This window comes from Topomyia yanbarensis, chromosome 3 (assembly GCF_030247195.1).
Source record: "Topomyia yanbarensis strain Yona2022 chromosome 3, ASM3024719v1, whole genome shotgun sequence".
Classification (NCBI taxonomy): Eukaryota; Metazoa; Arthropoda; class Insecta; order Diptera; family Culicidae; genus Topomyia; species Topomyia yanbarensis.
The window spans coordinates 163869633-163884762 of record NC_080672.1 but is presented as its reverse complement, the minus strand read 5'-3'; the positions used below and the strand labels follow the sequence as shown (position 1 = coordinate 163884762).

Below are 15130 nucleotides of genomic sequence, written 5' to 3'. Positions count from 1 at the left end.
ATAAAATCGAATTTATACACACGAAGTTACATACACGCTAGCACACGCGACAAACACGTTAACATACAAACGTTCGAGCACTTCGCGATCATCCACGCACACCTTCTCCTGCGATCTTGCAAACAGGATGACATCCCGGTGACTAAGTGAACGTTTTAGCACTTATAAATTTAGAAAAGCAAACTCAAGAATGAACCTACAAACGCCCGTGTTCGTGGGCATGGATTGGTTACGTCCGGAAGTTCCTTCTCTCGGCCCTGGCAGCCTAGGTTCATGCTTTCAGTTCAGCTATTAAGAAAAAATGACGCTCATATCTACTAGACAACACGTTCCATGGTGACATGACTGGGAGCTCTAGTGATAGAATTGATAGTGATAGACAACTCCCTTCTAGCATCCGAACTATACACTGTAAATTATGTAGCACGATGATACACAAAAACGAACATACAAACGCGATCATCCACGCATAACTACGCCCAAGATTTCGCAAACACAAAAACGCCCCAATGATTTAGTGAACCCTCTAGCACCTCTAATCCGATTAACGCGGTCTCAAGCGCACACAAGCGCTCATTCCCACGCGATCGACTGACGTCTATACGCCCACACAACTGAACCGTACACTCAATATCACAATCAGGATTGCGGTCCATTGCAATAGACTTTAAGCAGTGTTTTAGAGGGTAACGTTTCCCGTTTCGTCTGCAATTGTAATAAGTGATTCTTACGGGGAGCCCTTCCGTACTACAGTTCCAGTAGTACAAGAAAGAAAAATAATGAAAGAAAACAAAATTTAAAATGTCTTGAAATCTTACAGATTTTGTAAATTTTTGGTTACGAGCATTTTGATTGACAATGAGAATCGTATTCTTCAATAAAATTATGTTTTTGTCTGCCAGTTATTATCAAATTTTGAAGCATGTTTACAGCTGTTGCAAGAAAAACATTTTTATCAATTATTTCTCCGCGATGCAACCACATTCAATATGTTTCCATTTTCTTCAGACTTTTGTTGGCAAAAAATAGAAGTTTTAAAAATAACAAGTTTTTGTAGTTTTAGTTTTTAATATAATTTTTTTATTTTTTGAAGCAATAACAACTTTTTAACCCATTCATGCCCATGTTGTTTATGGACCACAACGTTTTTAAACAGCTATAACTTTTGATTGAGGCGAGATATGCTCGCAAAAAGAAGTAAGGCTAATAAATGTGACTATTGCCTTTCATTTGAGCATTAACAGTTACAAGGATCAGCTCTAGAACTGAAGTTATTACAATTAGTCTGATTGGATTCTGCTGGGGCAGTGCTGCCAGGGACAGTTTACGTTGACGACGGAAAATGAATTTTACATATATCTTCGTAATGGTGCAATATTTTTGAAAACTGATAAAACTTATCAATTTAGTCTGTCTTTGGCTACGTTTTCCATGCAATTGGACTATTGTAAATATTCTAGGAGAATTGTATTGAGCATTGGAAGGTAAAAATTGAGCAGCTTCTAGCACTACAAGGGAAGCACCTAACTTTATGAAATAAGACTTTTTGTGTTTCTTGATTTTACCGTTTTCAAGGAAAAATAATTTTGAAACCCTACATGGACTAGAAAAAAGTTGGGCATGAAAGGGTTAAACAGTTATATTCTTTTTTGTGAAGAATAGATTATACCCTGTAATTTTTTCGCGGAGTGTTTTGCTGTACAAAACAGAGATCTCGAGCAACATTTTTTTTTTGAAACGGTGCCTGCAAAAACCCTTAGGGACATTGAAATATTTCTCTTGAATCAAAATGCTTTGCATTGCTGTGCAAAATGCTCTGAACCCATGCTGGTAAAATGTCTAATGTTTCAACTGTATCGAAGATCTTGGAGAAATTACTGTATTATAGCATCTATCTGGAAGTGCCGATTTGAACAGCAGTCGCTGTATCCAATATATTTTCTACTTTAGTTCGAATCAACGAAACGAACGAAAAAGTTATCTTATATCGGCTTGCATTGTCTCAAGAACAAAGGAAACTTCAGTTCTTGCCGAAGTGATCGTTTAGTGTCGAGATGTGTGAATATGGAAAACAAAAGTGGAACTCTGGTCAAATAACGTAACTTCAAATCTTTTCGTATTAGCCCGAGTTTTGGAATATTTACTTACAGGTTTCAGAGCTTAGGCTTGCGAAAGTCACCTCTATCCAATGCCATCATATCAGGTATCCAATAATGATAATTTTTGATAGATTGCTCCAGGTAAATAAAATAATTTTCTAGAACAATCTATAACAGTGATTCTCAACCTGGGGTCCGCGGACCCCTAGGGGGCCGTGAAGTCGTTGCTGGGGGTCCGCGAAGAAAAATTGAACTGAAATTTCAAGTCTTGTTTCCTAACAAACTGAAGGTAATACATTGATAGCATACAAAGTCGATGTTTGTCCGTGGGGGTCCGCAGCAACCCAGGGTGATTTCTAATGGGTCCGAACTTGCGATACGGCCTTTAAAAGTGTAGCTGTATAGAAAAGTGGAATCGGTTACAAAGGAAACATAGAAAAACTAATTGTTCCTAGATATTTCAATGGTGATTGCGCGGTAAGATTGCGGCTTGCCTACCTGATCCGACAATACAAAACACAAGACAGTACCGTGCTTTGCAGTTATCAATGACAGATTCCTACATCCTCATTCTATGATGAAACGGCTCACTATTATAAACCGTAGACAACAGTCGTTAAGAAAAACTCATCTCCGACAATCAATAGCACGCAGTCTTCAATACTGCCGCCTGATCCCCAAATGGTTGCCGACTTTGTGACAGTTGTTCAAGTAATAACGGCAACTGCAATACCGCAGAAACTGTGTGTATTAACTCCAAATCAAAAGGCAGAGTTTTCAATCAGCATGAAAATGCCAAAGAGGACGAATCCACATCTGTGATTTGTAATGGCCAGATGTAAGAAAGAAGACCCACCTATGATGGAGTCCCGCTACGAAAAAGGATTTCCATGTACCATAGCAAGTCGCGTGCACTTTTTTACTAGCAAACCAGTGATTTTGTGCTTGATTCTTTTACTTCACTTATGATTTTTCGGACTTGGGGTCTAACCGGTGCTAGTACGGTGGCATTTACTGATGAGATGAATTCGAAACGCAAAATACCCTTTTTACATTTCACTTGTAATCCGTCGATTTGTATAGCACTCTGTTAATACGCACAGCTGATTTTGTGAATTTGAAGTAAATACATCCTCTTTATTCCAAGATTCAAATTTGAAAAAAAAATCATCAAGCATTTCAGGTATTTGGTCTCTGCATTTGAATCGTAATCAAATTTCATAATTCCGGGGTTGGATTCTCGTGGATATTTAAATTCGAAACCTAATCATTTTGAATCCAATGTTCTAAGCAACATAACAGTCTATTGTAATTTCGTAAGTTTATTTCGATCGGAGTATCTTCTTTTCTACAAAAACCCATATAGTTTCTAAGAACCTTCCTGCATGGCAAGAAATTTCAACTTTTGTGTTTTCAATTTTGAGATGAAATGTGTACGGATTTTTCCTAACCCACAGTTGGTCAGCTTAGTTATGGGCATTTTAGTTTTGTGGGTACCCGGGTACCCACGTCGGCCTGTTACGTAGTAAAAAAAATCAGGAGCCCCTCCTCACTCCCACCCTTACTATATCAACAATATTATTAACCCAATAGCTTGACTTAGTGTAGTTCTAAGATGTCACAAAATTTCAATTTCCAGCTATGAATTTTCTCAGTGCATGTGGACATTTTTCAAAAAAACTTCGCTATGGATCGAGTCCTCTTTCAAAAAAAAATGCAATAGACGATAATGATGGAAGACACAAGTCTTCCTTCAATGTATGACTCCTTGTAAGCTCACGGTGTTTATTTATCAATACCGGTGCCGGTCATTACTTAATGTAAACAGAGGAAGCACACAAAAGCAATTTTAGTCCGACACTGATTGTGATTATATTCTTTTTATATTACTGCGTATTCTGTATATCTGTATATATTACTCTCAACAACTGCAACGGGTAGAGAATGGTTGTTAGTAAAGATTGGGATTCGAATAAACTGTACTGGCATTTGCGTACCATTCAAGATGATCGAAGACTCTGGATACATGGTCCCCAGGAGTACCATAATAAAGGTTCACGTTTAAATAGAAATCTAGAAGATGGATCCAATAAATGAAAAAGGAGATAGATCCAATAAAATGAAAAGATGATTTCCGTCTTTGTCGCCTTTTACAACGTGGGAGCAGGAAACCAGTGGATCAATTCTTAGATTTAGCCATTACATGCTACGCGGCTACATTGGAGATCGATAATAGTGACTTCAACATTCTAGCGAATTCCACCTCCATGTACATAATTTTTTAAAATACTTTTTGTATTGTAATTAAAATTTACCTGTCGTGTACAAAATGATTTAATCAAACTTTTTCTTTAAGGAGAACTACAGCGCTACAATGGCTCGATTTGATTGTTTTTTCAGCAAGTAGAACTCCTGCGCTTACAAAGCTTCGTGACTAGTCGTTCGCTCGTGAACTCAAGTAGTGTTCTCTTTTTGAATTCTGCGATTATCTGACGGACAAGATAAAGATGAGACAAAATAGAAACACAAATTTTCTTACTTACTAAAATTAGGCATTGTGCTCTTCATGCACACAATGGTTAATCACTTTGTTGATGTTAGAAAGAATCTAGTGGAAAAAATTTAAATAATACTGTACTGCTAATAACACTCTTCTTATAAGTTATCCTGAATTCTGAGAAAATTTTGTGACGAACTTTATGATATGAATATCTGTTAGAATTGGCGAATACTTGGCAAGGTTTAGATAAATATGTTGTTTATGTTAGGTGGATACAATCAGTAATATCCTCGTAAATATTTCGTATGATGAACATAAAAAATAATTCTATTCGAAAACAAATATTTCTTTTGTGTTTCGATTTAACATAAAATTCGATTTAACATACATGATTGAATCGAAAAATGTATGTTAAATCGAGGTATACCTGTAGTTGTTTATTAATATACTAAATGATTTTAAAAAACATCGTCAAATGCTCATAAAAACCGATTCTGATGTAGTAGATACAAGCAGAAAACGCCATTTTTCATCATTTTCCTCCTATTTTGCGAAAAACAAAATGCGGACTAAGCACACTGAAATTGTTTTATTTTGTAGAACAGTGTTATTTTTTATGAATAGCATAAATATCAAAAGGTTATGTAGCAAAAACTTAAATAACTCATACCCCATTAGCCGTAACTATACACTTTCTTCAGCAAAAATACGCCCCTATATTTGGCTCAACTATTTGAAGTGTTTCCTATACTTTTAAAATTTTGTAGATACCTAGTTTTGAAGAAAAACTAATGAAAAACACCAAAAATTTCACTTTTTACCAAGTTTTAAAGGCTCTGCCGCTCTTATAATCCACAATTTGTACAAACTAACTAACCAAACTTCTCCATTTGGATCTCCAGAAAAATAAAAAAATACTGAAAAAAAATCTAAGACAGTTCAGGAGCACTTCAACAAGCATTAATTTGAAATTTTACCCAAAATCGGTCCATTTTACAAAAAATCAAAAATCGCCACTAGTAGGGAGCGTTTTAACAAATTCACTCCGAAGAAGAAAGTGGTCCTGATACCCTAACCTTTCATTTAAGAAGTGAGCCCGATGACTTTTCTAATATGATGTCATTTTGGGACACCCTAATGCGGGGTTGGGACTCGAACCCAGGTGAGCTGCACATAACACTATTAAGGTGTTATATACAAAATTGTGGCGAAAAAGTGAGCTAAGTTCGTGATTTTTTAAAGCGTTTTATGCATTTTTTTTTTGAAAAAGCAAAAGACAGCTCGTTGGTAGTGCTATCGAAGTTCGAAAAAACAAGTTGAATTATAAAAATATTGAAGGTTGGCGGAGTTATGACCCATCCTCCGTAGTGAGTTTTTTTGGCATAGGTTTGCGGTGAACGCTCTCCAAGCCGAACGGCTCAACTGAAATCAAAAAAGTATATAGATTATTGAAGAAAAATGTATTGTGGTGTACTTGAACGGATCAGTTTCCCAATAAAAAAAAATTGCCGACAAAAAAACAAGTTAACCAAAAAATTGAGTTTTGTGGTGTTCAAAATTTTAAACAAAAATTCATGACAAAGAATCATTTTTTTTTTTTGGATGAAAAAGGAACCGTTCAAGTACACGAGAATGTAAATATAAGCAATTCAAAAAAAAAATTATGAAAACCGGATGAATAGTTTTTGCGATATCACGTTCACCGCAACGATACTTTTCAAACAACTTAGTTCCGAGATAATTGCGTTTAAAGTTTTGTGTTAACTTCATACGCGGAAGAACCAACGCGCTGCGAACGGCTGTAGTTTGTAATCTAGTGCTCCGATCTGGATGAAATTTCGCACAGATATTTTCAAAAGTATGTACTTTCAAAATATTCAATAATTTTTTTTCGATTTTTTGAGTTATAATTTTGTATATAACCCCTTAAGAAGGGCGTTTGGTGTGGTGGTCCATAAAATGGACTTCATTTTTATTCGTTTATTTGTTAGTATTGAATCTCTAGAATAGTCTCCCACAATCTCGGTGGTCACGCTGAACTTCTTTTGTTTCCTCGCGCATATTTGCTGTAGCACATGCATATTTCAATCTGTCGGCAATTTTAAAGGGGTCTGGGGCAACTTTAAAGGAGCTTCTGGAGTAAAGTGGTCAAATCGAAAGTTATTTTGTTTTACGATTTTGAGAGCAAGGCAATAATGGATATTTTGTGTAATGTTAAGATTTATTTATACATTGATTATGTACGACAAAAATATTTTCATTAACGAAGAGCCGCACAGACGAGCGTTCCAAGAGTAGATGTCTAACCATTTCCACGTCGAGGAGCGCCGCGGTGCACACGATAACTCTTGATACAATTGTCTGACACGGGAACTTCAATACGATTTTTAAAGCTAAGACTAATAGTTACCCGATGAACCAAAAAATCTTGGCCTTAAACCAAGCTCATATTAGTTTGCATATTGTGAAAATATCCAGTGAGCAAATGTGTGCTTGTAATGTCTCAAATAAGTGAGCGACCTTTGCTGCTAAAATAGCCTCCTCACAACTTTTGTAACATTGAAACTTATCGAGACGTCAACCGATCCCGAGATGCTGATCAACTTGACTTATATTCCTTTACAGCCATTTAGTTTCTAGAGTGACTAAACCCAAATAACATTTTATGTGTCAACATGGCTCGCAGTATTATTTTTTCACAACAAGGAAGTTAAGATTATTCCAAAAGTAATTCAAAACCCTTAATGGAAGAGGGGGTTGAACTAACACCCCACCACCCCCCTTCTTGCTCACGAAGCTTGTGATAAGCAGTTATAATCGAGGCATGTAACGACAAATAGTTTGATAAAATGTCATTGTGTTGCGTCTACTTGACTCTTCGAATGATACTATGCATATATGTGAATATCACACCGAGAAAATGGCCAAATGTTTACCTTGGGAAGTATAGTCGCACAATTTCACCCTCATTTCCCTGAATGTGGTAGCTGCAAGATGTGTTCGGTGGATACCAATGTGCCACGCTAAGAAATATTCCCTCCGAAGCACTCGTTGCTTTCAGCGCATCTGAACTCAACAGCCAATCGCAGGCACCGTGCTTGGTACCGACAGTTTCCACGTGGCCCGGCCAATTCCCAACGTTGAAATGGAATCCCGTATTGAGCAGTGGCCCCGCGGGCGACGATACGAACTCGACATACATGTGCTGTGACGTTCCTGAAGGTAAATGATATTATTCAATCTCCAGTAAACAAACATATGACCGGACGGAATGCTCACTTACCAATAATGCTGAAGGGAAATTTCCCCATTCCGCAGAATTTTCCAATCGGAGGAGCGTGTTCATCTCGGCCGTCGTAAACTGCCAGCCAATCGTACGGGCAGTGCTCAGACCCCGAGCCGATTTCCTTCATCGGGCATGTCATGATGTTTTCGCACCTGAAAGCACAGCACCCGTGTAACGTTAATTATCATGAATTCAAATGCATTTCAAGAGGATTGTTTTCTCACCTCTGACCATCGACGGCAAACTGTTCGTTCTGGATGTAGAGTTTAATAAAGGGCAGCCGGGTGTGTAGTCGGTATCGACACTTGAGTGCCCGCGGATAAATTCCCGGGTAGGCAGGCGATTGAACGTAACACGTTTGCAGCCGACAGTCTCGGAATTCCCGCTCGCAATATGAGCTATTTTGTTGTCGTACGCGCAGTCAAAGAAACAAAAATATGCATAAATTTCATCAACTTTAAAAGGGTTATTTATATTCATTGAATAAATCAATTTTGGTAAAAGCTTCGCCTCATCGAGATACGATGCATATCCTTCGCTATGCATTTTGATTATACTATGCATCCGAAAATGGCAGCCTCAGCGACAGTCTGATGGGTGGGCCTTTTCCGGAAAGTATCGAACGCGTTTTAAGCATCTGTATTCGATCGGCGAATTACGGGTAAATGCAAATTCAACTCGGCACAGCACACGCTCTTACCCTTGGACAACTTCACCGCGTCGATTCGGGTACAGCTCCGGATGGGGGCCGTATCGATTGAACACCTCCATCTGTTGTTCCGCCCGGGAGTCAAAGGCAAAATAGGTCTGAAAGTACAAAGGTGAAAAAAAAGAAACACGTTCCAGTGATGACAGTTAGCTGTAACAATCACGGCATTTTTGTGTTTGGGAGGGAAGGGTCTGCAATGATTCGTACTATTTCACTTCAAATGGGAGGTTAAAGATTAGAGTTGGGTAATGTTTGGATAGTCAAAAGAAGGCGTAAGAATACTCGACGAGATATTGCATTTCTTGAAAATCTAACAGTTTTGAGAAACTGAGCGATTAATCTTAGATAGCACAACCTTCGTGAGCGACCAGCGAAATTTCAGCATTTAGGAATTGCGGTATTTAAAAGAATGTTGAAGCTGTTTATGATATGGCCGATTCAAAAACGTCATGTTGATCTATTTTAGCACCTTTTTCTCGCAAAATATCAATTTTACTATTCGTGCTATGCAGCTTAAAATGATTGTTGACGGTTACACTCTTGATATTTTCACTGATGTTCCGAACAGTGCAATTCATTTAGAATGAAAACTTTGTTTTTCCATTGTCCATACTTCAATACTATCTTGAGCGTCAATGTTTCCTGTTCAAAAATATGGTCTACATCAACTCTATTTCTTTTATGAGTAGGATACACCGCTTTCGACCGCTTTTTGCGCATTGAGCGATCGCAGTAATGTGGGAGAAGACCTTTTAAACGGGAAAATATACTTTTGCATATAAAATATTTAAAATAATCCATAAAGAATTGTAAAACGATCCATAAAAAAGTTGTCAATGTTCCATAAAACAAAACTGAAAATCCATAAAACAGTGTGAATGATCCATAAAAAATGGTGATTTGATCCATAGATTATGTAAAATTGAACCATAAAATGGTCGCAAAAGAGCACTAAAATAGTAATAAAAGAGCAATTAAAATCAACCAATGCCCCATAAAAATATTGGAAATGTTCCATAAAATGATACATTTTGCGCCATAAATTAACTGACATTGATCCACAGAATATTAACAATGTACATTAAAACACGTCGATATGTTCCATAATATCGACAAAAATGTTCCACGATATTACAAAATGGAGCAATAAAATGTTAGAAAAAGTTCTATAAATTTGATGAAAATGTTTGCTAAATAATTTTTCTTGGTCCATAGAAGATGTAAAAATGAATGTGCTTATGCATCAGAAAAATTAAATTTAATAAATTCATGCGAAATTTTATGATTAACTGAAAAAATAAGTTGTGCTTAATAATACTCATAACAATGACAGTGTTTTAACAAGTGAGCTTATACTGGGAGCTAGTGTGATGCGGCTTGGCCGCATATCCGAGACCAAGGATCCGAAGCGGCGCAAAGCCGCTGAGGATCCGTTGGACGAGGCATTGATTAACCCGTAGCTGGAATTGCAAGCGAACCTGTGGTCCTCTCGTTTGCCCGGTTTACTTAAACATAGGGGCTACAGCTAGTTAAAAGCCGACTGAGCGGCAGCGAAGTCGGACAGTGCACTAGAAAGCGATGTGGCGTAGCCACATTAGTCAGTGTTCGTGTATAAAGTGTCCGTTTTCGCTTCAGATAGTTGGTATTTGCGACTCATGCCAGCCTGTGTCAGTGGTCTAATAACTCTCAGCGCGCTAATATCATAGATACCCTGCCGTTTAAAGAGTTGCCATAATTATTTCAGGTTAGCTAAGGTCAGTTACCTGACTAGTGGGATACGGAAGCTGAAGTTTAACCACAGACTAACAGACATAACACTATGAGGGAATTCCCTCAAAAAACATCGATCCGACAATTTTTCCAGAACACTAGCTCCACCTTTTATTCACGGTCCCAAAAACTCATTTACTGGTGGGTTATCCCTCAGGTTTAGGAGCAATTTTTCACTAGTTGTCTATCCCCCATATGCTTGTTCATATGTCAGTGGCGCCATAATTTCAAATGTGGCCACAGTCCCAACTACAAATATTTTTAAAATGACCGTTAAGGTGGGCGAAGCTTTGTTTTTAAGTGTTATGTCTGTTAGTCTGTGGTTTAACTATAATGTATGCATTGTTTGTTTGTTTGTTTAACGTTCGATATATGAATCATTTCTAATGTTCATTTTTACATCTTCTATGGACCAAGAAAAATTATTTAGCAAACATTTTCATCAAATTTATGGAACTTTTTCTAACATTTTATTGCTCCATTTTGTAATATCTTGGAACATTTTTGTCGATATTATGGAACATATCGACGTGTTTTAATGTACATTGTTAATATTCTGTGGATCAATGTCAGTTAATTTATGGCGCAAAATGTATCATTTTATGGAACATTTCCAATATTTTTATGGGGCATTGGTTGATTTTAATTGCTCTTTTATTACTATTTTAGTGCTCTTTTGCGACCATTTTATGGTTCAATTTTACATAATCTATGGATCAAATCACCCTTTTTTATGGATCATTCACACTGCTTTATGGATTTTCAGTTTTGTTTTATGGAACATTGACAACTTTTTTATGGAACGTTTTTCAATTATTTATGGATCATTTTTGTTGTTTTAGCGGCGCAAACTTAGGGCTGCCTATCTTTACGAAAATTGGCTTTTCGTGTTTCTTGACCCCATCGTTTTCAATAAAAAATAGTTTTGAAGCCCTACAAGCCCTACGCAAAAAAATTTTTTTTTTGAATTCCCAAAGGCCCCCCTCTCATATTGTGACAAATGTCAAAGTAAGCTCAGATGCCAATTTTCACATCATTTGGACAATTCTGGACCCCCGCCCACTTCGCTTGAAATTTTTGAAGTTGGTGCTATGGGAAAATGTGGAGGAAAAATATATAAAATGCTATAACTTTTAAAGTAGCAATCAGAAAATTACAATTTATATCTCTTTTTAAAGGAAGTAACCTTAGTATTGGAATGGGGATATTCCTGTTCCTAGAAAAATACGGGATTGTGGAGTACTGGGTCATTTTGGCCCCAAAATCCCCTATTTTTTTGAATTTTTCTGCCTTGTGGTGCAAACCATACATATTTTGCAGTTTTTCTAATGTGAAAAAATCTCAGAAATCGAATGACCTTTGTCCGAATACGAGAAGTTGGGGTTCTAGGGCCTTTTGTCATCTATATTAAATTTTATCATTTTTTCGTGCATATATCTCTATTATTCTTCATTCAATTTGAATAAATTGTACCTTGTTGAACGTAGAAAATTCTTAGAAATACAACAAAAATAGATTTGTTTGCGTTAAAATTCAAATACATCATTTTTTTTACATTAACTCTACAAACCACATTTTTTCATTAAATGTCCTAATACCTCAACTTCACCTATTTTTCCAGGTATGAAACTTTTCTCATGTGATTCCTCAGTGCATTTTTCACTCTCAATAGTAAATTAAATAAGAATTTTGTTGTTAAATGATGTTTATATGTGCGATTTAATGATAAAAATGTGAAATCGAGACAATATGTCAGATAATTTGATGTTTCTGAATTTTACCGGTAACCCGGTTACCGGTTTTTTATTTTGTTCCTAAGGATTGTCCACGTTGAACAAGGTACAATTTATGAAAATTGAATGAAGAATATTAGAAATATATGCATAAGAAAATGAAAAAATTTAATATAAATGACAAAAGGCCCTATAACCCCAACTTCTCGTATTCGGACAAAAGTCTAAAAGATTCCGTTCGATTTCTGAGATTTTTTAACATTAGAAAAACTGCAAAATATGTATGGTTTGCACAACGGAGCAGAAAAATTCAAAAAAATAGGGGATTTTGGGGTCAAAATGACCCAGTGCCCCACTTTCCCGTATTTTTATAGAAACAGGGATATCTCAATTCCAATGCTAAGGATTTTTCCTTTAAAAAGAGATATAAATTGTAATTTATGATTGCTACTTCAAAAGTTATAGCATTTAATATATTTTTCCCTAACATTTTCCAATAGCACCAATTTCAAAAATTTCAATCGAATTGTCACAATATGAGAGGGGGGGCCTTTGAAAGTTGGGCATGAAGGGTTAAAGCGAGGTAGATTAGAACGAGCAAACATTTTTTGTCCGTCAAATTCTCACACAATTCTAAGACCTTGTTTAGGTCAAAAAATGGAGCAATTTTATTATTCGTGCGATTTACTTGAAAATTTGGCGAATGCAGCTTTGGACATGGTTTATTCAGAAAAAATATAAAAGGTGTGAAAATCGAAAATTAAATTTGAAGGTTTTGTCCGGCCCCACTGTGCAGTGTGGTCGGAAAATGAAAAAAATATCAATTATTATCTTTCGTTAGAGTTATTGTGTCTTCGGAAAAGTTGCTGTATGGCACATACCTCTTTATTTGGTTGCATCATACTAGTTCAGAATTCAGTCGCTAGGATGGTGCTGTTATCATTTATTTAATAAAGCTAGATACAAATATGGTGTCTTTGAGAAAGTTGTAGGTCTTATCATTTAAAACATATCTTCTGGGGATGCAAACTTTGTAGCTCTTGTAGGTTTCGAGATAGAGCACGTTTAGGGTAAAAATTTAACTTTCAGATTGTGTTTTCAAAATTATGACATATTTCAAAACTTGTAAGACCTATAAAATTAGCATCTTCAGAAGATAGAGGCTAGACGATCCCTTATTCATCTCATTAGTCAGGATGTCACACTATTTCGATTGTAACTTGACTCATAGTTATTGGATTGCGCTTAAATAGGTATCAGCATACTGAATGCTGAATAGAGAGAGCAGACACAGCAGCTAGTAGCTACTTATAATTTCCTGAAATACAACTTTGTCGTAAACACTATCTTTCCTTCTCTTTTCATTAAAAACTGATAATAGCGCCGCCCTAGTGACTGGATTCCGAACTAATATGATCCGATTATGCGCTAGATGCTATGCAACAACTTTGCCTAAGACAGGTACATGATGTCCTGAACAGGATACCACCTCAGAATTACGAAAAAGCTCGTGAGTTGGAAAGTAGTTATTGTGATGATCTTATTCTTTCTAGACAATAAGAGTAAATAAGCTACTGATAAAACAGCATATTATTAGGTACAATAAAAAATGTTAATTTGGAAATGCGTAAGTTTTTTTTCCGTTTCAAATGTTCACATGTGTGAATGCTCGCATATGAAATATTTGGAAGGATATTGGTGTCCGTGCACGGCACTAAACCGTCACTGAATCGGATCGGTAAGGGGTGAATTTGGCTTAATGGTGTTATTGATGTGTCACTTCTCACGCAAGTTTTTCTAATGACATTGCTAAAAGATACCCTTAAGCTTATTGAACGACTAGACGTTCTCTTCCACCTGACCAATGCAACGCCCATCTCAAGTATTCGACAAAAGCACAGTCAAGCATACATCTTCGCTAGCAGCACATCCTCACAAGAAGTGTCTCGCTAATTGAGTGCTTTATCTTGTCCACTGAACTGTGCTGAAACAAAACTCTTGTTCTAATGCGAGAGGCAAGTGTCTGCAAGTTATTTGTCTTGTTTCAGCTTGATTTATCGTCCCTACTTTTTATCCCTCACACCAATTTCCGCGCCATTTTTTACCTTCCATTTTTACTTTCCCGGTTGCAAGTACGGCTATAGATTTGGAGTCTGAAGTCTGACCGCAGTCAGCTCAGGGTCGTTGTTGTCGCTGAAAGTTGCATAACGTCATAGCAGCCTCTCGCTTACCTCTGTGTTTGTCTATCTTTATCGGTGTTCTGTTGTGTAAGAGTGTAGGTACACGGGAGAAAAAAAACTGCAGCCTCCCGTCACGCCGTTGTTGGTTGTCAGCGAAACTTTTGTGGGGAAGTTTTTACCAATGCACTAGACATCTACCGCACTCAGCATGGAAACTTTTGTCAGTTGACGATTGTGGAAAGGAACTTTCAAATGGTGGCACATTTATTATTTACAATGCCACAAAGTGGATAAGCTTGTATGTCCAAATAAATTTTCGGAATTGTGTTCCGCTAGTTTTGACAGTCTGGGACAGTGCGTTGAAAATTGGGAATGAGAATTGTTGCCAGTCTCTGTGGCCTGAACGTGGGGTGGGACAAGGGTTGTTGCGCAACGATACATACCTGATCGGTAAAATTATCGGTATGAAAGACGATTTTGACGGCACTTGTTTCGCTGATGAATGTTTGCGGTTGTTCGGACTCGCCGCAGAACTGACCCGGCTCCCGACGATTCGATACGTCGGTTTTGGCGTTGCCATCCACGATCTGGAAATAAATAGCAAAATTAATGGGTTTAATGTCGAGGTCGATTTTGTTGTGTCATTTTATCAATGCCGTATTCTACGGTAAATACGCAATGAAGCTTCATAAATACGGTCTGCGATTATTAGCGAAAGTCAAAAGTTGAAAATTTATCATAGGCGATTTGCGTTGATTGGCTTGCTTTGTATTATGATGTCAAAGTTTCCCGAACTATTTGTATGTTCTAGTATCTAGTTTATTTTAAAACTCCCTGGCATGAATACGGACAA

At 37.0% G+C, this 15130-nt stretch overlaps 1 protein-coding gene across 4 annotated transcripts in view; it reads right to left on the bottom strand.

Moving 5' to 3' along the window:
• LOC131693574 (uncharacterized) overlaps nt 1-15130 on the bottom strand; it is a 191185-nt gene that overhangs the window by 22440 nt on the left and 153615 nt on the right. For all 4 annotated transcript variants that reach the window (XM_058981497.1, XM_058981498.1, XM_058981499.1 and 1 more), the window contains 5 exons: nt 14721-14864; nt 8586-8692; nt 8110-8283; nt 7883-8037; nt 7536-7815 (listed from right to left, as the gene is read on the bottom strand). In XM_058981497.1, coding sequence (XP_058837480.1) covers nt 7536-7815; nt 7883-8037; nt 8110-8283; nt 8586-8692; nt 14721-14864 — 860 coding nt within the window. The remainder of the gene's footprint in view (nt 1-7535; nt 7816-7882; nt 8038-8109; nt 8284-8585; nt 8693-14720; nt 14865-15130) is intronic.